The sequence below is a fragment of the Cololabis saira genome, chromosome 14 (assembly GCF_033807715.1).
Source record: "Cololabis saira isolate AMF1-May2022 chromosome 14, fColSai1.1, whole genome shotgun sequence".
Classification (NCBI taxonomy): domain Eukaryota; kingdom Metazoa; phylum Chordata; class Actinopteri; order Beloniformes; family Belonidae; genus Cololabis; species Cololabis saira.
Genome location: NC_084600.1, coordinates 28,191,118 through 28,217,949, shown reverse-complemented (window position 1 = coordinate 28,217,949; position 26,832 = coordinate 28,191,118). Strand labels below are relative to the sequence as shown.

At 43.9% G+C, this 26,832-nt stretch overlaps 1 protein-coding gene across 2 annotated transcripts in view; it reads right to left on the bottom strand.

The window, feature by feature from the left end:
• doc2b (double C2-like domains, beta) overlaps window positions 1-26,832 on the bottom strand; it is a 172,937-nt gene that overhangs the window by 23,075 nt on the left and 123,030 nt on the right. For both annotated transcript variants that reach the window (XM_061740302.1, XM_061740303.1), the window contains 2 exons: window positions 11,709-11,818; window positions 9,041-9,167 (listed from right to left, as the gene is read on the bottom strand). In XM_061740302.1, the coding sequence (XP_061596286.1) occupies window positions 9,041-9,167; window positions 11,709-11,818 (237 nt within the window). The remainder of the gene's footprint in view (window positions 1-9,040; window positions 9,168-11,708; window positions 11,819-26,832) is intronic.

The window sequence follows — 26,832 nt, the reverse complement described above, 5'->3', positions numbered from 1 at the left end:
ACTGCTATATATTTAAAGAACATGTAAATCACAAACTTCGCTCTTACTTGCCATCGAACATCATTAATAGTCCGATGGCAGAAACCCAATGGATTCTGCTGTCAACAGACAAAGGTCTGTGCTCTCTTCCATCCTTTATAATGAGTCCCTTCTTCCACTTTCCATTAATCTACTCAATCATAAAACACTTTACATAAACAACGCCACCCCTGTGCGGTCCTGTTTGCTTAACATTTTCCAGCTACTTGTGCTGTTGCCTGTGGGAAAACTCAATTATGACCCAGAGGATGTCCATTAATTTGATTTAACGTGCAGTACAACCGGACACCTCCGACGTGTGTCTCAACATTGGCCTGAATGAAAGTCGCTGCAGATCTAAATAATACAGTGAAATGCACATCTCATTATGTGCTGTGACCCAGCAGCACCTGTGAAGCAACAACAATAACATACAAAGTGTATAAACTGGTTTCCGGGTACAATACAGTCTTTCAGGGGTTACCAGGGAAACAGATGTGTAACCAAGTAAAGGCTCTGGTCATATGCAGGCATGGATAGGAGTAATCTTTTGTTTGACTCATGTTTTCTGACAAAAATACACAATAAGAGTATCCACACGTCATGACTGAACCTCCTTGAACCAATGCATGTGCGGTTCAGGAGGAAAATGGGTCAAAATCCAGGTCCTTCCAGTGTACTGCTAGGATCGCCCATATCAACATCTCTCAAAAGATACAGGGGGAGAAGCCGAGGCCACTGGCATTTATTCATGTATTCAAAACAGAGAGAAAACTGTGCTGATAACAGAGGGGGTGAAATGGGGAACAAAAACCTGGGGCTCTGCAGCTTGGCTGGAATATTAAGTGTCTTGGAGCTCTTGTGTTTTTGAATGAAAACAAAATGCTCGCCCTTTGGGAAGCCACAGCGTTTATTATAGCCAACAATACACTGTATATGCATGCATGCCTCCAGAGTCACAATGAAGATAAAGAGAAGAAAACAGAAGAGGCTCCCAGAGCTCCACATTTACAGTTGCAGGTTCAGTGACTACGTTTACATGCAGTCAAAATTCAGGTTATGGTCAATATTCCGGTTACTGAAACATTTAGAATAATCTGTTTACATGCATGAGCAAATAGGGTTATCCCTGTATACATGGTAATTAATCATTTGGGATATCTCGATCAAACCAGTGACGCACGGAGAACATCATGACGCAATTCCCGTCATTTCCGCTTCTTCTTCCTGTATCCAAATTCAAAACAACAACAATAACAGCAGCACAGCGGATAATGAACCGCCCAGTAGAAGTCGTTTTGTTTCTTGGCCCTGTAGTTCGCCCTTTTCAGCATCTTCCAGCGGCGCTTGATCTGGTCTGGCGTTCATACAAATCCTGCTTTGCGCAACTTTTCGCTCACCTTTTAGTAAATCCCGCTATCCCGGTACTTTCTACCGTCTACAAATGCCAAAATGTTCATATCTTTCATTACATTTATGAAGTGATTAGTCTCCTCCTGGTCTTGCATTTCGCCATGTTTATAAGTATTTCATGGACTCAAAAGAGCAAGATTCCTTGCGAAAAGAACATGCACAGAAAACAAATTCATGTTCCTTTTGATTGGGATATCCCGTTATACATGACCAAAATATTCGGGTTAGAAAAGGAGTAACGCAGGGGTCATATTCAGGTTTTTAAAAAACGGAATATGAGCAAATTCCGGTTATTCAACGGAGTTATTGGTGTTTACATGGTCGTGCAAAAACGGGTTATTGCTAATATTCTGGTTAGAAAAGGGTTATTGACTGCATGTAAACGCAGTCGCTGTCTGCTGGAAGAGTAAAGACGTGTGGCAGCAGTTTTCTGACAACTCTGACACAAAATGGATGATGTTGTGTTGTGTTATCCTCACAATAAAGAGATTATTGTTGATTTAGAAAGTGCAAAGACTTTTATGGGCTGTTTTTGGTCTCTGGTGTCTCGTCATTTCTCGATGGGATGAAATGTCAGTATTCAGCGAGGTTCTGCTCAAGAAGACAATAAAGTGAGATGCTGATGCAAAAGAGAAGCTTTTCATGGATGCCAGCTGGTATTTAGCCTCCAGAGAACAAAGACTAGTAAGTTAAAAATTACATATAAAGCTGAATCTGAACATGTTTTTACAAAACGGCAAAAGGGCTGACCTGTTTTACCTGTAAAATTACTTATTTCTTCTTTTTCAGCACATGTTGCTCGGATAATTATAATATCAGGGCACTGTTGCATCTTTGTGTTGTCTGCTGTTTTTAATTGAACTGTTTGTATTGTCTAGCTTCTCTTTCTCAACTGCAGCAAGCTTGAAGAGCCCGAGATAAATAAGTTAATCCTGATCTTGATTTATTGCCAGTTTAGAATGCAGCTCAGGCAATGCAGCTGCAAGCAATGCTTTATATTTCGCTAAAGACCTGGATCCAAAGGGATTTGAGCCTGTCTGAGTGTCTTCACTTTGTCTTTTCGGTGGTTGGTGTAGGTAAATGAGCAACCAGCAACTCCATGACATCTCTCCGTTGAAGGTTTGCTTCCCCTCCCCCACTCCTACAGGATGAACCAGGTATTGATTATGGCCGGATGGATGAATCCCTAGGACCCATCTTATTTAACATCTGCATGTATCTGCTAGATCAGATAATAAACAACAAGTGAGCCCATGCAAGCGTTGAGTAGATCAATGACTAAACACAAACTAAAACATGAACAAAAGTATTAGTTATCCTTGGACCAAAAGAAGAGCGTTTAAGGGTCAGCACACATATTCGGTTTTACAGCTACAAACCACTGATAAGACCCAAAATCTGGGTGCAGTCATGGACTCAGACCTGAACCTCGAGAGACGCATTAAAACACTTATGTCGCTTTTACACTAGTACCTACTCAGCGCGACTCGGCTCGCCACGCCACCTCTCGCCTCCCCACGCCTCCTCTCGCCTTGCCCCCGTTTCTTTTTAGACACCCAGATCAGAAGTAGGCGGGTTGGAGTGAAGCTGCTGTAACGTATTTGATTGTGTTTTTTTGTTTGTTTGTCTCGGCGCTGCTGAAATCCGTATGTATGTATATACATATACATATGTATGTATACATATATATATATATATATATATATATATATATATATATATATATACATATACATATACATACATACATACATACATACATACATACATACATACATACATACATACATACATACATACATACATACATACATACATATACACACACATACATACGCATATATACATACGTACTGTAACTCTAGCTAAAGTCTAACAATACTTTTTTTATGCCACTGCACTGTAACTCAAACTTTTTTTTGTTCTCTTTACGTCCCATGTTTTTTTTATGTAAAGCACCTTGTCCACCTGGACAAAGACTTGTTTGATTCACTGCTGCAAAGATTAACCAATTAGAACCAGTGATTTTGGCAGAAATGACTCCAGATTGTTTAGTCACATCTCAGCATTCCCACCTGTGATACATCCATTCTTCACGCTCACAGACTTGTTTATGAGCTGAACGAGCCAGTCAAAGTGCTCCACGGTCAGGGCAAAGCCATCAATAAGACCGGCACCGGGAGCTGCTGGATGAGATGATTAAATGCTTGGTGCTAAATTCACCTCGGCAGACTAGACAACATCCTGTGCTCAGACAGTGCTCCTGATTCAGGCACAACAAGCGCAGCACAGAGCTACCTGCCCTGAGCTCTCTCTCCATGAGCAGCAGCAGCCACAAGCATGCGTTAACTTGAGGCATTTCTTCAGCAAAAATGGACAAACTGTACTTCCTATTGTCCTTTCACAAGTAGAAACGTGGTGCACGGTCGTCTTTGTTCCAGTGTTTGCTAAACTGTATGCCAGGGACACTAAAGTCGGGGATGCCGAGGCAAATCTGTATAATGACATCACATTTACTGCTGCATGATATTACTATATCTTGCTTTATCCCATAAATTCAGGATTTCATATTAAAGCAGCACAACGTAACTTTCAGCTTTCGTTGAGTTTGGCGGCTCCTTTGGACAAAAGCGGTAGTGCTTTACCAGTAGTGTGGCAGGGTTCCTACCATCCACCTCGAAGTTACATAGTGCCAGTGAAGGCGATACAGACCCCTCAGACCATGACAGAGAGAAGTTGATGTACCATCACAATGACTCTGGAAATATTATATTAAGGTGGAAAAGTTACATTGTGCTGCTTTAAATGAGACGAGAAACTTAAATAACCAGGAAGATGCTCTTCATATCAAAACAAAAAGACTACAGAGCCACGCTTGCATGTTTATTCCTACTCAGAATGCTCTAAATAATATTATTAGGGCCCGAGCACGAAGGCCCTATTGTATCTGTAGGAATTTTTTATTCTTTCTTTATTCTTTATCCTTCTGATGAAAGGAGGGCCTTTTTGCCCCCCTAAACGTGCCCCAAAAGTCACCAAATTGTGCACGCAAGCCAGGCCTGGCGAAAAATGTGATATTTAATGGTTTGCATTAATGGGCGTGGCAAAATGGCTCAACAGCACCCCCTAGAAAACTTTGTGCCTCAAGCCCCACAGTACGGTTTGACGTACATGCACGAAAATCGGTACACACCTGTATCATGTCGCAACTTAAAGGAGCTTGAGGCTCCTTTTAAGAAATGAGACTCTCTAGCGCCACCCTTCACCACCACGGCCGTTGGGGGTACTGCAGCCAACAGTGAAGCCGGCACGGGAGAACGGGGAGAACGCACATGCAGCGTCATGTGACATCACATCCGCAGCCCAGCGCGGGAAATTCGGGACCGAATTGCAGCACATTTTGCAGCACACAGCCTGTTCAAGGCAAAGGAGAGATACACTAGAGGGCTCATTCTTTTGGGTTTGGAACGCTTCATCTGACATTATTACTAGAAAACTTAAAATGTATACGGATTTTTTTCATAAATCTTGCCACAATCTGGCCTCAAGCTCCTTTAAAGAAAAGTCTCTTGGCACCATGGCCGAAACCGAACAGGAATTCGGCTATTTTGAATTAATCGTGTAATTTTGGCGCAATTTATGCCAGTCCTTCGGCAGTTAATACGGCCCGAACCATAACATGCACCCAGGTGTGTTATACATCAAAATGTGCGTCCCCATCCTGCGACAACGCGCATTACTTTTCTCAGTCAAAAGCGTTACCGTGGCGACGGCCCTAATTAAAGCTGCAAGCAGCGATGAACAGGCCCTCGCACCCTTGTGCACGTTCAGGCGTGCTGCAGTGGAAGCGCTTGTATGACTTGCATGTAGATTCTTCAGGCCTGGACATTTAGCGGATGACACCACCCACGACACTATGTCAAACCATTCAAAAGTTATGGCAGAAAATAGGAACTATCAGATATCGACCAATCAGCCACTTTCAAAATAAAGGCCACTAGCACCACAAATTATATAAAAACCCTTCAAAATAAAAATGAAATACTATTTCATTATTAAAAGTGATGACAAAAGTGAAAAACTGCCTTTAATATATTTCTATCACTCAATTACTTTTTTGATATAATTTTAGTTAACTTTTTTCCACAGTTGAAACCCCATGCCAAGTTGCTACTGTACCCTCAACACAAACTTCCACCACCTCTGACTATTTTACGGATCAATAAACACACCGCATTATAGAGCACAACATCAATGAATTGGTGTATTTTCATACATAAGGCGAACCTGGTTTTAAGGCGCATGATAAAACAAAGCAAAAACAAAGCAAATCAAAAAAGTCAAGTAAGTCAAACTTTATTCAACTCATTCACTATAACTCATAATATCATTCAGTTGTAACTAATGCAGAAAAATACATTCACATTTTAAAATCATTCGTCCTCAAACAAATCCACAAATAAAAAGTGGAGGAGGTGAGTGTCGTACTACCTGCTGTTCTCTGATTGGTTCATCATTGCATCATTACAGGTAATGAGTGGAGGACAGAGGAGCCTCTTAAAGAAGAAGTTACAGGTCTGTGAAAGCCAGAAATCTTGCTTGTTTGTAGGTGACCAAATACTTATTTTACCGAGGAATTTACCAATTCATTCAGTAAAAACCCTACATTGTGATTTCCAGGATTCTTTCCCCCCATTCTGTCTCTCATAGTTCAAGTGTACCTATGACGAAAATTACAGGCCTCTCTCATCTTTTTAAGTGGGAGAACTTGCACAATTGGTGTCTGACTATGTACTTTTTTGCCCTACTGTAGTTAGTTATCTGATGTTACAACCCGTAATCAACCGAGGACTGACTTTAATGTGTCAGCTGAATAATCCGACAAATAATCAAGCGGAGCGGCTTCATCGCTACCAAAGTCTCTGAAACATGTTGACAGATTTTTGAGCGCAGTGTTCCAAATCAAACTGGTTCGAGGTCAGTGAGCAGAACAAAATTCATACATAAGGTGCACCTGATTATAGTGCGCACTGATGGTTTTTGAGAAAAATTAAGGATGTTAATTGCACCAAAATAAATGTTTTATTTCTATTATTACATTTTCTTTTATTAATTAACTAATTCATTTACTGTTAAATCTGAGTTAGTTTTCTGATGACATACTGAGGACAAGAACTAACAAAAGCCTGCAAGCAGACCTGCTAACTCCAGTAAGTGTCCAACCAGGTGACCAAACCTCGCAGCTTCATTTCAATGCTGCACACAGCAGATGATGCTTTCTCACTGAAAATGCAGCGTTCGTTTATTCCAACCACACCTCGGTTTCTCCATTTCCTGAAGGCTGACCACTTTGGATGTACAAGGTTTCTGCTCAACAGAGGCTTGATAAGGTTAACTGACAGCAGATCTGTGGCAGGATTGGCTACAAATGAGCGTCCGGAGTCTCTTAAAGGCAATAACAGGGGAGTTTGCTCATCTTTTAAACGTGTATCCAAAAACTTCAACAATTTTGTGACATCATGAACACTTCTGAAATCAGTGTCAGTGAATGCAGCTCATCACGGCACCCGCAGTCTCAAATGAACAAAAAACATGAGCAAAAACCATAAAAATCACAAATCAGAAAGGTCAATGGAGGAAAACAAACGAACGTTTATGTCAGTATGTGGGAGGTTCAGGTTTGGGATGCAGATTTCACCACAGGGTGCCATTCCCCAGCCCCGGTGTGGCTCATATATTAAACGTGGGATCATAAATTAAATGAGACATTTTATTTTTCTCCACTGAAGGACACCACATGACAGCTTGCGCTTGGCAACAAAGCACCGACATCCCTGTTTGTCTCCTTTGTCAGCCGCGACAGACAAATCGTTTCCCACCACTGTTAAATAACGAGTACACAGCCATTAGTGCTCCTATTTAGGGCTGGGCGATACATCGAGTATATTCGATGTATCTCGGCTTCTACTCTGTGCGATGTACAAAATGACTCTATCGTGAACATTCGACCACACATTGTCACGCATTTGCTTTTAGTATTAAATTACAAGCTTTTCTCACTCTCTCGTCTCGTCTCTCCTTCTCAGAAACATAAAACAAGGGCACCTAGTTACATACGTCAATCACGTGCTGTCGTGCGTGCATTATCATACGCCCACGACCAGCTGCTGGTGTCGGCGCTGCTGTCCGGGACCGCCGTTGAGTTCCACCCCGCTTTAACTTTAACTTAACTTTACCTTTCCCAAACTCGGCCTGTTTGCGCCAGGAGCTCATCCGCGCGGTTGCTACGCGCGACGGACTCTTTTCAAACCACACTGTCACGGTTTAGTAAGGACGGGAGGGGATGTTTTCTCCACCTCGTACGACGTGCTGATGCAGCTCCAACTAGCCGCTCAGCGTGCACACGCGTCCGCACGCAGCGCGCCGCCGAGCTTTCTCTTCCAAAGCTGAGAAACGTCACCTAGTGTTGCTTAAATGTGGCCACATGAAATCATTCACTATCATCGAAACAAAGTCAAACAAAACTATATGACGTCATATTTCTAAAAGTAAGTGAAAGTGATGCTAAGTAAAGAAGGAGAGGATGGAACATTGCAGTCCTTACACCTACAATTAGTCTGAATATAAAAGTGGTCTAAGGGGCCCTCCTGCTCGAGAGCAGGTCATCGCAGGTAAAACCGGGACCAGAAGATGTTCTTCAGACGGGGAGTCAGAGAGATGCAATGTGCACTTTCTATTTTGAAATGACACTTTTTATGTTTGTGCCACTCACTGCTTAGTAACTGTTTAATAAATACAGTTTTGGTAAATTTGACTTAGTTGTGATTTCCCCCTTTTTGCATGAAAGTTTAAAATTAGCATATATTAATGCAGTATGAACAAGAATGTTTTAATGTAGACATATAGAATCATCATACTGGTGTGATTGTAGGCATCAAAGTGTTAATTCAAGGCTAAGGCCAAATATCAAGATATATATCGTGTATCGTGACATGGCCTAAAAATATCGAGATATTGATAAAAGGCCATATCGCCCAGCCCTACTCCTATTATTGACTTTTCACCATGTCAGTTCAGTATTTCTTAAATCTTTCAGTAAATACAGACACAGCTGGATTGTTTGTGACGTGAATTTGTTTTATTGCGTTGATACATCTTCACAGTAAATGTCAATAATAGTATAATGATATTTGTGCTAGAACAGAAGGGAGGCTTTGGCGCCCCATGCAATACATTCTTGTGGTTAAAAAGGGAAAGAGTAGGTTGTCCACAAGGATTTTATTTAAGCCACCCAGCAGATTAGAGCAGTGGGTTCTGAGCCCGTAAGTGGGGTGTGGGAGTGGATTATGTGTTATGAGAGCATGGGAGTGGAGTGCCATTGAACTGTGATTGAATACCCTTTTGAAACAGCAACAGAGTTTATAGTTTAAGAAAACTGATGCAGTATAGTTCTGCACGCTCCAGATTCGGAGGATAGGCCTCCTCTATCTTTATATGTCATTACGACTGCAAAAGCATCCAATAATATCCAATGAAGCTAAACAAATCAACAGCTAAAACAGCTAAATCACGGCACTGACGCGTACGCGGCGTGCCACGCTGGACTTACAGGCAGCTGTTTCTCCAGGCAGTTGTTGAAGTTTTTGGTTTGGTTGGGCTTCAGCTTCTTGAGAGGGATTCGTGTTTCCCCGATGAACTCGTTGTGGCGAAATTTGTCCTCATCACAGACTGAGATCCTGAGAGGAGAGGGAAAGTGTCGGTGGAAGAAATCATGAATAAAACAGGGCCTAAGTCAGGGTTTTGTTGCTCTGAGTCATCAGAGTCAGCTCCTCCCACTGACTCTCCTGCTCATAAAATCTGTGTCAGACTGGATGAGTACGAGAGGAAATGAAAGGATAATCTTGCACTAGGTGAAATTGTGGTCATTCAATTAAAAAGTGGAATAAAACATACTGGAAATGTTTAATGAGAAGAAAGGTAGAAAAAGTTAGCTGACTGACAAATTTCAAAATTCCTCATTCATCCTGAATTTACATTGTTATGATTTTTTTTTTCCTTTACCCACCTAAAGCTGCATTGCAACTGATAGACTTCTGCACTCAACACATCCTCTGTTAGTACCACTAAAAATTAGGATTTATAAAGTATCACAGCAGGCCGGAGCTGCTTGAGTAATTGAGTGATCTGAGAGGAGGCTCAAGGTTCAAAACCACCGAGGACAGAGGCTCTCACGCAAGGAAGCGGATTCGGGTTTCACTTTCCAGACTGTGAATCTATATTCCTCCCAACCATTTCATTAAATTTATAATGAAAGCCAATGATGGGTGTCCCTGTAGAGCTACAGCATGTCTTCAATAAATGCAGAGAGCAGTCCCTGTGCGAGTGCTCTCCGCCCTGGCGCTACATGATTCACACGCAGGCTCGTGGAAGGCAATACTTCCAGTTTCAAGAGCTCCTCTCCGTATAATCAGATGCTGCACAACGGAAAGGGACCGCCAGACAAAAGGATATCTATCTATCTATCTATCTATCTATCTATCTATCTATCTATCTATCTATCTATCTATCTATCTATCTATCTATCTATCTATCTATCTATCCATTCATCCATCCATCCATCCATCACAATTTGGTCACCTGGGTTACGTCTATTATCTTGCAGTTTCACCGTCAGACGTAACAGATGATTTGGTACGTTTTTCTGTTCTCCAGTCATCCATTACAGGTTTAATTGTCCGTCTGTGTTCAACAGTCAATCAATCAATCAATCAAATTTTATTTATATAGCACCTTTCATCCAAGTACATGAAATACAAGGTGCTTTGACATTTTGATTGAAAAATAAGCATAATAAACAAATAAAAACTGGGAGACCAAAAAGATAAAAACTGGGAGACCAATGCACCCTGACATACAATATAAAATATATAAAATTTATAAAAAGATAAAGGTTCAAGGATTAAGGCTAAAAAAAAACAAAAAACAGTGAAACTTTCAACTCTGGAGTGCATCACAAAAGTTTTGATTCTTCAGACCGTGCGATGCTCAAAGAGCAGGTCAGAACAACTCAAACAGGAAAGAATCAAGTGTTCAAGTTGAAGCATGAACCTCAAGCCAACCTTCAGAGGTTCTGCTCAGGTGAAGAGGAATCGGCCAAAATTCCTCCACAACAATGTAAAACACTGATAACTTATTCAAGTTACTGCTACCACAGCTATCGGATGATTGAGGGTACTTGGTATTGCCCGAGTGAGTTTGTGTTGGACTCGCTTTCAGACCCACAACCACGAAAGTTTCTCTTCTACAATCCTCCTCTGCACTCGGTCCACCAAACATAAACCTTTGCACAGGATTGCATAACTGACCTCCGGCACTTGATTCCTCGCTGTTAACACTTTGGTAAAAATAAAGAAGCAATGCATGTTGAAGTAACACTTCTGTTGCATAAGAGTGGCGTAATTTTCACAGGCAGTCGAGACTTTTATCTTTATTCTTATAAATAATTATAATTCTAAACCCAGTAAATGGGAGGTTCTCCCCTCAAACACAGAGGTGTTTACAGAACAGAAGGGGTTTCCCAGCTGTAGCTGTGATGGGGGGGCTGTCACACACCCAGGAACATGCAGGATAACAAGAGCGTCACTCGTCTATGGATGAAGCGACTGCTGCGGGGAGTCGTATTATGGTCATTGATTTTTGGAGCAAAACGACAAGGACCTGCCAAACATCCCTCCCTCCTGATCCTCCTCTTTTTGAACCAAACCCGCAGGAGAAAAGGCCAAATAAAGACAACTGAAACAAGGACATAGAGATTTCATCTTTTACTTTTCATTTCCAGTTGTTGTGTTGTCATCCCTCTTTTGTTGTCTTCCCTTCCTTTACCTTCCTGCCCTCCTCCACTTTTTAGATCCTTGCCTTCCATTTCCTTCCATTCCTCCTCTGTTCATCTGACTTTCATGCTTCCCATCCTTTCATTACATTCCCAACTCAATTTCCTCCCTTTCTTTTTTCCACAGTTTCTTTAATCCTATATATGCTTTAAATCCCTTGTTTTTTTCCACATTTATTTTTATGTCCTGATTTTCCTGTCGTTGAATTCTTCTCATTCACCCCCAAGTCCCCCTCAGGTTGTTTGCTTTCTTTCAATCTTCTTCTATGTTATCTTCTACGTTTGCCTATATTTTCCAGCGTTCCCTGCTTGGTTCCTCCCTGTTTTGATTCTCCTCCCATCCTTCGCCGCCACCCTTCCTGGTGAAGACACATGGCTGGTTTAGCACCTGAGGGTTTTGCGAACCATATCCTCATCAGTGATGCCGTAGTAGGTCAGGGTCTCGGTCCAGACGGGGTTGAGTGTGTTGTGCAGGGTCTTGGTTCGAAGTTTATTGGCCTGAAAGACAAAGAAGAGGACATTAGCTGTTTTACGCTGCAGATCATCATCATTCATGCTTCTCCTCCTACAGCCGAGCAGAGCTCATCCCTCAGGTGTCAGTTACACTGAAGTGGCGCCAGAAATGTATAAACACCCTTGAAAACAGACAAAGCTTCTCCACCCCCTGTGAAATCTTTTTTCCGGTGTGCATCGTCTGGCATGCAAATGCGGCTCACTGCTGCACGCTGTGATGAAATGGATATAAACAGCAGACTGTATTTACATTTAGTGACAGAAACGATCCAAACAATGCAGAAGGGAGGACGGTCGTCAGATCCGACCCACGATGTCTCAAATCACAGCAGTTTCAGGGCTTCTCCATTCACTGATCCCACTACCACGTCTTTGTTTGATACTGGAATTAGCAAGCTCAGAGAGGGAACACCTGTATAGGTGTGATTTACAGTCTGACCGTCGGAGCGCCGTACGTGTCATCACAGCATGGCGGCTGATCACCGTACAGTCTGGTCTCAGAAGTAGGTCAACTGAGCAGGACCGAACACGACAGGTATGCCACTGTGGCAGGGTGGAGGATTGGGCGTGGTCTGCGGGGGAGCAGCACACAGGTGGCGCGGGCCTGGTCCAGCTGATTGGGCACAATTGTGCTCAATCAACCTCTCCACCCTGCCTGGGTATTTAAAGAGCGGCTGCACACCGGCAAAGGGGTCAGCGGGAAGACACAGAGCTGCCGAGTGTACTGATACACGTCTGTGTCTTGGTGAAATAAAAACCAAAGAATTTCTCCATGAAACCCCGTGTCCTCTTTTCCTGTCGGTTGACCCCGGGTAGCACGAGTTGGCTACAGCCACCTAGCAGTAAACATCTAGAGCGGGTCACAACCACACCTGCGGTACGTGTTGAACAACATCTACTCTTGTGATGACTTTGATGAAATGTTGAGATTTGTTTATATTTGTGACGTATGAATTAGTGAGTTTTCCTTCCATTCTCGTTGGTCAGACCTCCCAGTTTGGTTACCCAACACAGTCTCACTCCGGAGGCGTCGGAATCCGACGAACGGTCAAGAGCCTTTGGCGACATCTACTGACGCACAAGGTACCCTTCTGCGTCTCTTTCAGACGCAAATAGGCTCTTATTGGCTGCAATGTAATCCCGTCTGCGGCTATATTTGACGCTCGGAGCAGTTGATCACCGCGAGCGGTTTCCTCATTCCGCTTTTTAAAAAAAATGCATATACTTCAATTTAAAAGATGGTTTGATGACATTTCTAGCGAGAAATTTTCAGACACAAATAGAATACACCAAATTGTATGACATCTCCAATGTAATCCCGTCTATATGTGACGCTCAGAGCAGTACTTCAATTTAAAAGTACTTCAATCCCACCTTACTATTATTATTTACAAAACTGAAATAAATACATCATGTGGACATCAACAAGTCCCCCGTCATTGCTTTGATCGTCACGATCAAACAATAGTCATCAGTGGATTGATCATCAGCAAGCGCTCATCAGATATTTTGTCTTCAGGTGTGTGAACATGATGCCATGAGGATAAGACATAAGCAATGGTCTTAACCATGACTGATTTAATAATAAACAGAAAACCTGGTACCAAGCACCCCCATGTTACTCAAAATCTTGCAAATCTACATTTATCTTCAGTAACTTGAAACAGCTGCTGACTGGTGGATGCTGAGCGTTCCTGGGAATGTGGGCAAATATCCTGAGAGAACATGTGAATCATCTCTATCGTTGGTGGCTGGTGCAGTGACATCTGGGGGAATCACACGGATCAACCAGATGTCTGGACAAACCTCCAGTAACGGTGCTGCGATGTGAAACAATCGGGACAAAGAATGAGTTGATGTGAATCTTTAAATGATTTTAAAACTGCTCTTTCAGCACGGCAAAGCCTCTATAATTGCCTTTAGTCAAAAGAACGAAGGAATCATTAAGTATAGCTTTGATTTCTGTTGAAGCTCACTGTTTAGAGAGTCATTCACAACTTAATTTGGTGGTTTAGGCTTAATGTTTTTTCGGTCCTCTCATGATCCAAATGTTTTATAACCCCCAGCAGGGAGATTAAAACCAATACCACTAATATTACTGATAATAATGCCTGACATACATCCACGATTGTCCTGATTAGCAGCAATAAATATTCAGGAGACGTGCATGGATTTTTAACTGACTATTTGATGGCGTTTGTTTTACTTGGAAATGTGGTAAAACAAAACAAAAACCCATCTACGACCATTTTCATGGTTTCATCAGTTATCTGAGTAAGTCCCTGGAAAACCGTGCAGCAAATGGGAAGACGGGATTGCTGTGAGTCACAGGTGACGACGTGTTATTTTGTGGAGTTGAATGAATTAGCCGGTGTGATTATTGGCTTTTCTGATGGCAGGGTTCCACGTAACAAGGCCGCTGATGTTTTCTGCCTCAATCAGCGTTTGCCTCCCCCAGGAACCGGCTGAACGCTCGCACATACGTGTGCACACAGTTCAAAGCTCTCGCTGAAAAACACATTCTGCAAAGAATTGCAGCAGTCTTGCTTTTGAATTTCGCATTGAGATGATTACGTTTATATCAGAGTTTCTCTGCTTTAATAACTCCGCTTTTCCAGTTTCTTCTAAAATGTGGTCTGTGAAAGAGCTTTCACATTAGAAGAGGGAATAGAAACTGTTCGCTCTAATAGGTTGCGTTAGAATTGTTTGCCATGTTTGGAGAGAAAAATGTAAAAGATGCATCACAGTGGTTCCAATTTAAATGAAACAACGAACCTTGGCGGCATTTTACACCCCCCATCTGGCTGTTTCCCCGCATTTCTGGCACGAACTGGTAAAGAAAAAAAAAAGATGCCATAATTGTGTCTTCTTTATACGTTCCCTGTTTTCCTGGCTGTCCTGCTCGGAGGATTTCTACCGCTAATTCTGGCACTTTTCAACAGTTGTTATGATGATTGTACAGTACGTGACAGGTGAAAGTTATTCACAGGTTCACAGACTGAGCTTTCCAAAGATCAGGAAAGCCCGAAGACACAGAACAGTTGAAGAGGATAGGTGGTGGACGTAGAGTAGGAGAGCAGTAGTGAGAAACCTTGATCATGGGGAGTGTGAGACCCCCGACAGGTGGGGCACATGAGCTTGTCGATCTGATAGAAGACAGCAGGAGGGTTGTGGTTTTTTTAAGATGTGGTTGCAGGAGCATGTTCTTGACACCGGGATCTCTACATGGATTTCACATGATGAAGGTGGTCAAAGCTCTTCAAGCCTGTGGGACTGTGAAGGAGCATCTCTGCATCCCAGATGTGAAACTGCTGCAAGTAACTTTCCATCCATGTCTGCTGTTGCCTGCCAATGCTACACGTGATGTCGTCACTTCAGTTGTTGCCAGGCAACAAACACTCTAATGCATATATGCGAATCTCAAATGTGGTTGTGGGGGATTAACCTCTTCTTCTTTGCTCTGCATCCAGTCCTCCCCTCTTCAACTCATCTGCACACACTGAAGGACTTATGCTCACTAACTGGCTGCTGGACATCTCAATCTTCTGCTTTCATGCGTAAACAACTTTCCGTTGCCATGGATACTGTTCACATAAAACGCTAAAACTGCCACAGTCAGCGGTAGAAATCCTTCAGGCAGAATATCATTCAAACCATCACGGTACAATAGGTTAAATGGAAAAATGGTTTGATAAAAATCTTAGATGATATGAAGATGAAGATATGAAGTAACTGCAACAGGCTAAAGTTGCGCGTGTTTATAGTTATCTTAGCTTGCTTGCTGACCTAACGTCATCTACAGTTTGTACTGCAGATGCAGACAGAATATTACCCTTTAACACACAAAAACAAGTATTTTGTAGTCATCTGGCTAATTACCAAATTGAAAAGCGGACAACACTTATGTAAAATCACTTCCTGTGTGTACACTGATAAGTCAGAAAGTGACATCATATCCTCACCCTTTGGGGAGTGTCCCTGTCTGTGATCGAGTTTAAGCTGCTGCAGGAACACTTTGATTATTTTACATGGTTTTCTTTGGAGTTACTGAGAGGATATTATTGTCAGGATGGAGAAAGTGATCTGGACTGGTTAGCATGACTGTCAACGAGCTACTCTGAAGCAGGTGCCCCTCAGGGTACACAGTGGGATTTAATTAAAGGTTTTTAACGCCCTGATTGGTAGGGGATCTTTAAACTTGCATGACGTTATGGCCGAATATTTCTGGAGTGATGAGAGAAAGCAGGGATTTAAATAAATCATAAGTGAATGTGTAGCCGAGTTTATCTCCCACAGATGTGATCAGCATGCCTTACAAGAGACATGATTTACCCCAAGCAGCCGCTCACAGATGGGGGGGGGGGGTGGCGCTACAAATGAGCAAGTGGTGTCATAATTGTTTCAGCTGCAGAGGCTAAAAACACTAAAATCTGCAGCCAATTAGAGCAGGATTTTCTCGTTGACTTCTGCAACCCTGCTCTGAGTTCAGTTGAAAAAAAAAAAAAACCATGATGGTTAATCTGGCTGAACTCCCAGATGCCTGGGAATCTCCTCGGACACACAATCCTGCACTCACACACACCATGATGCTGCTTCTTTTTATAATACCCCAATGCACCACCTTAGTTTACACTTCTACACTTTGTATATTTATAACAAATAAATTGGAACAAGAAACCAACTGTGTTGCTTCTAAGGTTTCACATTTAGCAGCAGGACACATAAAAAGGAGGGAAAAACCATTTGGTCTGGATACCTCAGATGAACAACACATAACATACAATGCCGTGTCAAAAAAAGGGGGGGGGGGGGGGGGGGGCAGCAGCTCTCAGTTCAGCCTGCAGCTTCTGAGGGAATTAAGACAATTTAGCAGCTGCTGCTGATCAATGACGGCTTCTTGATTAATCACTGACCTCCTCGTTGAAAGCAGGTGTTTGGGCAGTTTGCTGGTCTGTAATAACACACTGCCAAGGGGGAATGACGCCAGCAATAGCTGTAGAAAATCAAGTCTACCCCTGAAAAAGGAGCAGATGTCCCAGTTCACCTCCAAATCAGGAAAACTGCCAAAACCCCAAAATGCTCCTAAGACTCTACAGGTCATGGCATGTAAAATTGTAAACTGTGCAGAACGGTTAAACATCTGTATTTAGAAAAAAACCCATCAAAATAAAGGTGGAGAAAAACACCCCAGGCGTGGATCCACCTCCTAAACACAGGTTTACTGCTGAGCATGTTTAAAACTGCACATCCTGTAGTGTAAACAATCCTCACTCCTAACCGGGTGAAACCCAGCACTTGACCCGTCTGCATTCTGTTATTTATAAACTACCAGGAGATTTGCATTTAAGTTGAAAAAAACCCCCAAAGCACACCTAAAGGCACAGCTGCCAAGTAAAAGACTCCCCAGTTAAGGATTGCTAAAGTTATATATCTCAACAAACCACAAAAACAGAAGTGGACTTGTTTGTTAACAACGTCTCTTCAGATGAAAACAAAAACATACCATATGTTGGAGCTGCTGGCAATGTGATCAATGAGCTACTTCATGTAAGAGTCAAAGGTCAGAATCTCCCCGACAACTAAAGGTGATGCAACGGGACAAATCTGCACACGCACATCGTTCAAGCGGCAGAACAAAGAGAAGCCGGGTGCTCTGATAGGTCAGCCGGCATCGACGGCTGAAGTCCCCGACTGCAGTGACGAGCAACAAACACACTTTGTTTCTTTGTCGCCTCCATTTGAAGACACAACGCAAGAATTGCAGTTTCTTCTCAAGCAACCAAAGAAAACCGAGTGTATCTGAACTCTACAAATGGGCCAGAACTCCCCAACGCGGACCCCACCAAATTTAGATCGATATAGATTAACGGGTCATGCATCGGTGGATCAGATCAGATCAGGTGGATCCTCCCACCTGGCATTACTCGATCACCTGGCAGGAAACAGCCGGATGATAGAGCGATAATGAGCCTCTTTTTTTTGATGATAGAAAATTGATTTTTGTTTTAAATTTTCATCATTTTATTTATTAAGTCAATTTTGTCCAGATGTTTTTGATAATAATCTTTTTTTTTGAACCATCAATAATTCAAACACACTTTTGGGGAAAACTGTAATCTAACTGGAAATATGTCTCATCTCTATTGAATTAATGTTGTTGTATGTAAAAATGTAGAAACACAAAAATGTTCTGTGCAAAACAAAGAAAAACGTACATGGGCATTGCTGAAGAATGAAACAAAGGTTCGTTCAAAGTCCTGATCGTATCGATACTGTTGTGGCATCGCAGGAGAAGCGTCTATAAGCTCAGCGAGCCGAAGCAACGTTGCAAAGAAGAAGGAGCCAACACTGCTTTGTTGACATGAAACCATCCATTTTCACCCCCCCCCTCATAACACCAGCATGATGTGACTCAGATCTAGTAAAAGGATTCACTGATTTCATACATATTAAAACGCAGATCTTTGTTTTAATGACTGTATGTCAGGTTTCCTTATTGGACTTGATCCCAGTTGGCTCATGAAAAAAAAACAAAAAAACCCTAAAAAACATTGGATTTTTACAGTATTTGCTTCCTGTCAGTAGTCGACAGTTAAATCTGGAATAATTACAGTAATTTCATCGCCTTTGATTGTGGTTTCAAAAGTGATGAAGCTTTGATCGGGCTTCGCAGCGGAGCATGAAACTTCACTTCTGATTAGAGTGCCAGCAGAACTTATGACCTCTTTAGTGGGCCTTAATGAGGCTCTTAGACAAAATCTAATGATTATTTTGAGAACGAGCTGACAAAGGGCAAGGAGAAATTGACAGCATCTTGTTTTGCTGCAAGCATTATGCAAAGTCCTCTGTGAAGGCTCATGCTATTACAGGATACAAATCCAACAGGCAACGCATCCTGATGGAGGAGTCTATTTGGCTTAGCATCCATGACATCTCATATAAATTCATGTGACTAAGCTGAAGGGAGCTGGGTAGTAGACATCCACCACAGAAGGAAGTATAAAAATGGAAACCTCCTTACATAAAGTAGAACTAGAATAAACGCAGTCAGAGCAAACCTTTGACAGACATTTAAAAATAATTGCCTACAGCTCCGAAAGCTTAAAATGTCTGTTTGAAATGGCTTTGAATGTACATTTTGAAGATGTGAGTGCTGACTCTGTTGCCATGACGTCCACTCACAGAAGATGCACCACTTCATCAGCAGGTACAGGCAAGAGCTGGAGGAGCAGCAAACCAATAAAAAAAGAGAAATTCAACCTCTTTCAGCATCCACATATAACTGTATGCAATACACCTCTCACAGAGAGGAGGGCAACGTCCTCACGTTAGGGGCTGCGTGCACTTTATTTACAGTATTCAGTGTCAGAAAGTAGCAAGGTAATGTATAAGAGTGTGGTGTGTCATACGGATTACTGGCTTGAATGAGCACTGACGGCCATCAGACTCATCAGATTTGCAATCATCATAATGGTTCTTGGAGTAGCTCATTATTGAATGTTAGGAAGGGACGCCTCGCGCACATGATGAAGCCGGTGCACCCAGTGATCATTCAGAGTCATCAGGATTAAATAAATAAACAAATGGATATATGGTGACATTTAACAGCAGTGTTCTCATCTTTCTTTCTAACGTGGCCTTGCTGCGTTACGCGGCTCTCGCTTGTGAGGTATTACAGTTCTAAGCCTTCAGCATTTCCCTGGTCCAACTTTTATTACCTGGATCCAGTAATCGTGATACAAAGTAAGGCTCTGATGATTTCCTGTTCTGGGTAAATGTTATTTTGATCCACCACAGAGCCAGATTCAGCTTCACGACCCCTCGGTTTGCAGCGGAAGTTTTTAAAGCACTGATGAATATTTTCTTTGTTCCTACCAAACAGGACGTTTTGTAGAAACAGTGCTAATTGATGTGTTTGCTTTGGCTCAATTTCAGCCCTGTTGCACTGCTAATACCCCCCATAAGAGAAGCTGTCATAGACCGCTCAATCACTCATACATCCCCCGTGTAATCTTAAACCCGTCACACGGGGACGTGAGCCGACAGTTGCTGTTGCATTCTGGGCATGGCAAGAATGCAGCAGTGCTTCATAATTATGCCTTGATATTCACAGTTATGTGTCACATAAAGAAAATATTGCCAGGTAGGTACATGTTAACCCTGAGGTAGTAGACAACAATAGTTTGCTGCTTTTGGATACAGAACATATTTTGACATTTCTCTCTACGACACTGACACAAAGCTCTGACGTACATCAGTGTGTACTCGGCATATATGTCCAAACGTACACTGGTTTTAGAGTTTGGAGTTGGTTAGTCATGCGAACTAATGTGTTTTTTCACATCAGTTGTCGTCCCCTCCTTGAACCGCCACCTTACTTTGGTGGAGGGGTTTGTGTTGCCCGAGTGATCCTAGGAGCTATGTTGTCTGGGGCATTATGCCCCTGGTAGGGTCTCCCATGGCAAACAGGTCCTAGGTGACGGGCCAGACTAAGAGCGGTTCCAAAGCTAATCGTGGCAAAGAGAAGATCAGGGACCGTTACGTCGCCCGGATCGGCGTCACCGGGGCCCCTCCCTGGAGCCAGGCCTGAGGTTGAGGCTCGAAGGTGAGCGCCTGGTGGCCGGGTCTTTGCCCATGGGACCCGGCCGGGCTCGGCCCGAAATGGCGACGTGGGCCCGTCTTCCCGTAGGCCCACCACCCGCAGGAAGAACCGTGAGAGGCCGGTGCCATGTGGACTGGGTAGCAGTCGTGGTGGGGTGCCTCGACGACCCAATTGCTGGACCAAAACCCTCTCAGTAGGGACATGGAATGTCACCTCGCTGGCGGGGAAGGAGCCAGAGCTTGTGCGTGAGGTTGAGAAATACCGGCTAGAGATAGTCGGGCTCACCTCCACACATAGCTTGGGCTCTGGAACCCAGCTCCTTGAAAGGGGCTGGACCCTCCACTACTCTGGAGTTGCCCAGGGTGAGAGGCGGCGAGCTGGTGTGGGCTTGTTTATAGCCCCTCAGCTCAGTTGCAATGTGTTGGAGTTTACCCCGGTGAACGAGAGGGCCGCTTCCCTGCGCCTTCGGGTCGGGAAAATGTCTCTCACTGTTGTTTGTGCCTACGGGCCGAACAGCAGTGAGGAGTACCCGGCCTTCTTGGAGTTCCTGGGAGGGGTACTTGATGGTGCTCCAACTGGAGACTCCATTGTTCTACTGGGGAACTTCAACGCTCATGTGGGCAATGACAGTGATACCTGGAGAGGCGTGATTGGGAGGAACGGCCTCCCCGATCTGAATCCGAGCGGTGCTTTGTTGTTGGACTTCTGTGCTGGCCACGGTTTGTCCATAACAAACACCATGTTCAAGCATAAGGGTGTCCATCAGTGCAGGTGGCACCAGGACACCCTAGGCTGGAGGTCAATGATCGACTTTGTTGTCGTTTCATCTGACCTTCAGCCGCATGTCTTGGACACTCGGGTGAAGAGAGGGGCTGAGCTGTCAACTGATCACCACCTGGTGGTGAGTTGGATGCGCTGGCGGAGGAGGAAGTTGGACAGACCGGGCAGACCCAAACGGATTGTGAGGGTCTGTTGGGAACGTCTGACTGAGCCCTCTGTCAGGGACGTCTTCAACTCCCACCTCCGAGAGAACTTCTCTCAGATCCCGGGGGAGGCGGGGGACATTGAGTCCGAGTGGACCATGTTCTCTGCCTCCATTGTCGACGCGGCGGCTCAAAGTTGTGGACGCAAGGTCCTACCGCGCTATGTTAGACTGTGGGACTCCTGACGCAGTAGATAGGTACCGGCAGGCCAAGCAAGCCGCAGCTCGGGCAGTCCTGGAGGCAAACACTCAGGTCTGGGAGGAGTTCGGTGAGGCCATGGAAGAAGACTTTCGGTCGGCCTCGAGGAAATTCTGGCAGACCGTTCGGCGCCTCAGAAGGGGGAACCAGTAGTCTGCCAGCACCATTTACGGTGCGGGTGGGGAGCTGTTCACCTCGACTGGGGACATCGTCGGACGGTGGAAGGAATACGTAGAGGATATCCTCAATCCATTGAGGAAGCAGAGAGTGTGGACTCGGGGATGTGCTCATTCATCACCCAAGCCGAGGTCACTGAGGTAGTTCGTAAGCTCCTCAGTGGCAGGGTACCGGGGGTGGATGAGATCCGCCCTGAGTACCTTAAGTCTCTGGATGTCGTAAGGCTGTCTTGGTTGACACGCCTCTGTGACATTGCATGGAGGAAGGGGACAGTGCCACTGGAGTGGCAAACCAGGGTGGTGGTCCCTCTTTTTAAAAAGGGGGACCGGAGAGTGTGTTCCAACTATAGGGGGATCACACTTCTCAGCTTCCCCGGGAAAGTATACGCCATGGTACTGGAGAGGAGAATACGTCCGATAGTTGAACCTCGGATTCAAGAGGAACATTGCGGTTTTCGTCCCGGTCGTGGAGAATTGGACCAGCTCTATACCCTCAGTAGGGTGCTTGAGGGTTCATGGGAATTTGCCCAACCAGTCTACATGTTCTTTTTGGATCTGGAGAAGGCATTTGACCGTGTCCCTCGTGCCATTCTGTGGGGGGCGCTCAGTGAGTATGGAGTCCGGGGCCCTCTATTAAGGGCTGTTCGGTCTCTGTATGATCGGAGCAGGAGTTTGGTTCACATTGCCGGCAGTAGGTCAGACTTGTTCCCGGTGCATGTTGGACTCCGGCAGGGCTGCCCTTTGTCACCGGTCCTGTTCATTATTTTTATGGGCAGGATTTCTAAGCATAGCCAGGGGTCGGAGGGGATCCGGTTTGGGAATCTCAGGATTTCATCTCTGCTTTTTGCGGATGATGTTGTCATGTTGGCTTCATCGGACCGGGACCTTCAGCATGTGCTGGGGCAGTTTGAGGCCGAGTGCGACGCGGCAGGGATGAGAATCAGCACCTCCAAAACCGAGGCCATGGTTCTCCACCGGGAAAGGGTGGCCGGCCTTCTCCGGGTGGGTGGAGAAGTCCTGCCTCAGGAGTTCAAGTATCTCAGGGTCTTGTTCACGAGTGAGGGAACGATGGAGGGTGAGATTGACAGACGGATCGGTGCAGCGTCCGCAGTTATGCGGTCGGTGTGCCGGACTGCCATGGTAAAGAAGGAGCTGAGTCGAAAGGCGAAGTTCTCGATTTACCGGTCAATCTGCGCACCTACCCTCAGCTATGGTCATGAACTTTGGGTAGTGACCGAAAGGACAAGATCACGGATACAAGCGGCCGAGATGAGTTTCCTCCGCAGGGTGGCTGGACGCTCCCTTAGAGATAGGGTGAGGAGTTTGGTCACCCGGGAGGAGTTCGGAGTCGAGCCGCTGCTCCTTCACATTGAGAGGAGTCAGCTGAGGTGGCTTGGGCATCTTTATCGGATGCCTCCTGGACGCCTCCCTAGGGAGGTGTTCCAGGCATGTCCCACCGGGAGAATACCCCGGGGAAGACCCAGGACACGCTGGAGAGACTATGTCTCTCAGCTGGCCTGGGAACGCCTCAGACTCCCCTCGGACGAGCTGGAGGAAGTGTCTGGGTGAAGGAAGTCTGGGCATCCCTGTTGAGACTGCTGCCCCCGCGACCCGGTTCCGGATAAGCGACGGAAAATGGATGGATTGATGGATGGATGAAGCTGTTGTGTCACAGGTTCCAGGCCAAAATGACAATTTTAACCAGAAATCACAGTAATTTGGTGTATAATTTAATAAATACATTTACACTCAATGGTCATCTTTTGTTGTTTCTGCTGAATGGAGAACACAATAAAGATTAAAGAGTATAACTCCATCAAAAATGCACTGATTTTCATGACTCATACTCGGGCCACAGTGAATTCACACCACAACGTGGTCCGTGGTTGATGAGACATATAGCTCTGGAGTAAATCTGTTTTAAGGATGTGACCACAGATGATATCGATGGTACAGATAACAGATTTCGTCTTTATCTCAAGTGATTAAACGGGAGGACAAATTTGACAAATCAAAGCAGCAGCAGGCAGAGTTTGTTTTTTACGGCCCTGTTCCATGAGCTGTGTTACGGTTATTGCGCCTCGTTGCAGTGTTCAAGCCCAGGGCTTTTTCCCTCTTTCACTGCGCAGTTTCAGAGGGTTATGCTTGTAATTGCTACTACATCTTTGTATTCCCACTAATGAATCCATCTTCAAACTTCAGAATTTGATTTGATTTGATTTGAAGTTTGAAAAACAAAAACAGTGAGATCCACTGATTTAACTAGCACTTCCTACCACCTGGGGGCGCTGGAGCTGGAATGACGAGATCAACCCTGAAGGAGCTGAGACGCTTGCTGCATTTCTTCATTTTTGCACACATTGCAGTGGTGTTGAGTGACAAGAGATGACACGAATCCGAAGCTGCTGATGGGGCAGGGATGTGTAGAGGTCCTGGAAAATTCTGTTGTGGTTCCCCTCCCCGATAATGGAGAGGTGTCAACTCCCTCGCTACTAGAAACAAGCCCATAATAATGAGGCTCAGGACTTAAACACGACAGGTCACTGACACAGACACATCTGATTTGACAGATCCCATTAACACCATTTCCCCAATGACAAATGCTGCTTTTGGGGTTACATCACTTACTTCAGCCACACTGACACTTGAACTCTGTGGATTCATTCTTATCCATCCAAAACTGGTCCAACAACCCCACACTGCTTTAGCTCCTCTACCGACAGCAGGACATACGTCACATCGCAGATTTACATTTACATGACTTATAAATGTTATTAATCTGCACCCTGAAATACAAACCATTTAAGTTTTTCCAAAATATCCCAATAGTAGGGGTAGGTTAAAAATATCGATATATCGATATTTCATCGATATACATGTGTAGGAACGATTATCGATACATAAATCAAAGTATCGATTTAAAAAAAAAATAAAAAAATCTTTTTTTTTTTTTTTTTTTTAAATCCCGATTTTTTTTCCCCCATTTTATCACCCAGTGCTCCTTCCTAAGTTAGTCCTGGGCATTGCTCCATCTAACAGCCCCGGGAGGCCCTGCACTGAGCTCAAGTCTCCTCCTTAACCTGAGGAGTGAGCAGGCCGCTTCTTTTCACCAGTCAAGGTGGGGCTTCTCTGGCCGGACGTAGCGATGGAAGGATCACGTTATTCCATTATTGTAACTAGAATATCGATATCGAATCGTATCGGAAATCGTATCGTCTTGGGACCTAGTGTATCGGAATCGTATCGTATCGGGAGGTCAGTGATGATACCCAGCTCTACCCAATAGGTGTGATGGCAGACAGAAAGAGTATGAATATTTACTTATTTCAAACTACAAAGTGCTCAGAAGTAATACCGTTATTGAGAGTGAGCACCAAAACTACCCGGTAAGGGTTATGAGAACATCATGGTCATCATTGGCGTCATGTTACAAAACACAGATTTAATTAAAAAAGACATTTGTGGTTTCAAGTTTACACAACTAGATATGTTATTAGACAAAAAAATAATAGAGGTCACACTACAGGCTTGACAACATTCTCATGATTTTTTCCTTTCTCGTTCTGACATTCATGATCAACCTTGAGGTGAAAAAATGAAAAGACTTTTGAACCTTGAATCTCTACATGCTCATGGTGGGGCTGTCAGAGTAGCTTCAACAAAGACTGCCAGAGAAGGTCACTTAACTGAGCCTTTACCCCTGTAGAAAAAGAGACCTGGCTTCAGTTTTAATTCATGGTCCATAAGTGTGACTTTTTAGGACCAGAGCAGCGGCAAAGAACTATAAACTTAAAATCAGAGAGATATGTAGATATGTTGATTTTTAAGGCAGATGTGAGCCAGCTACATGGGTAATCGATCAGCTTTGGCTTTCAATAAGCTTCTTTTGTGGAGCGTAATCATTTGGGGGATCTAGGAGGACTTTAATGAAAGGATTAAACCATTCTCAAGGTCTGAAGCCAGATACAACCAAGTTAACCAATCAGTGAGTCATTCTTTAACACTTTACACTATGTCCCCTTTTGTGAACCCATTTTAAAAAAAATAGCAATTGGTGTGTTACAAATGTACATCCAGATGATTTAAGTACCTCCAGCTGGGGTCAAAGTTTAACTTTGGCCAACACCAGGAAAGATCATCAGTCAGTTAATGCGTATTCTGATTAGACTTTGCATCTACCCCCCGGGGCATCCCTTAAAACTCACAGTAGTTGTACGTGTTCGAGGCTCTTTACAGCCCCAATAGAAATCTCAAGGATGATTCACTGCCAAATACCACGTGGTGGTACGAGGTGCGTCTATTAGATAATGAGATCAGTTCAGTTCTAATTATATTGACTTACATTTCAATTGATTTTCCCTTCAGTATATTTAACTTTTGAAACTTTACACTGCTGGGGTCTGATCACTCGAAGCAGCGATGGACTCTTTTTTAATTAAATCCATCATTCTTCATTCAGGTACAGACTCAAACAGAAATAAAAAAGTGGGCTCCAATGAGGACGGTTGAAGAGGAGAGAAATGCATTGTGCCAGATCGGGTCAATATGGCAAAGATCAATCATTTCTCTCAGCCAAACAGAGAGTGTCGAGTGTCCCATAATACGGTCCTGTTGGAGAATTAAATCATTCTCACACGGCTGAAGCCTCTTTCTTCTGACTACGTCTCACAAAGCTACTAGAAACTCGAGATACTTGAACAGTGAAATGGTGAGGAAATTAAATAAAAATGTTATGTTTCCGTATTTAACAGCCACACATGCGTATTCCAGGATGCTGGAAGCTGCCAAAGCTTGAGAGACGTTGCTGTTTGCCTTTTATCAAAAGCAAAGCAAACCAATCAAGAGAGAGAAGCAGGTGTGGAAGGATGGTGCTCCGAGTCCCAGCATTCATCATGGCAGGTAGAATAGTCACATTTTTGATACAAAACACAGGCGGGAATCAAATACAAACATCCAAGTTTATTCCAAGAAAAGGATTCTTTGTCTTTCATAGTTTTACAATCAGGATGTGGTTTGTGTGTACAGGCATAATCGCACCAG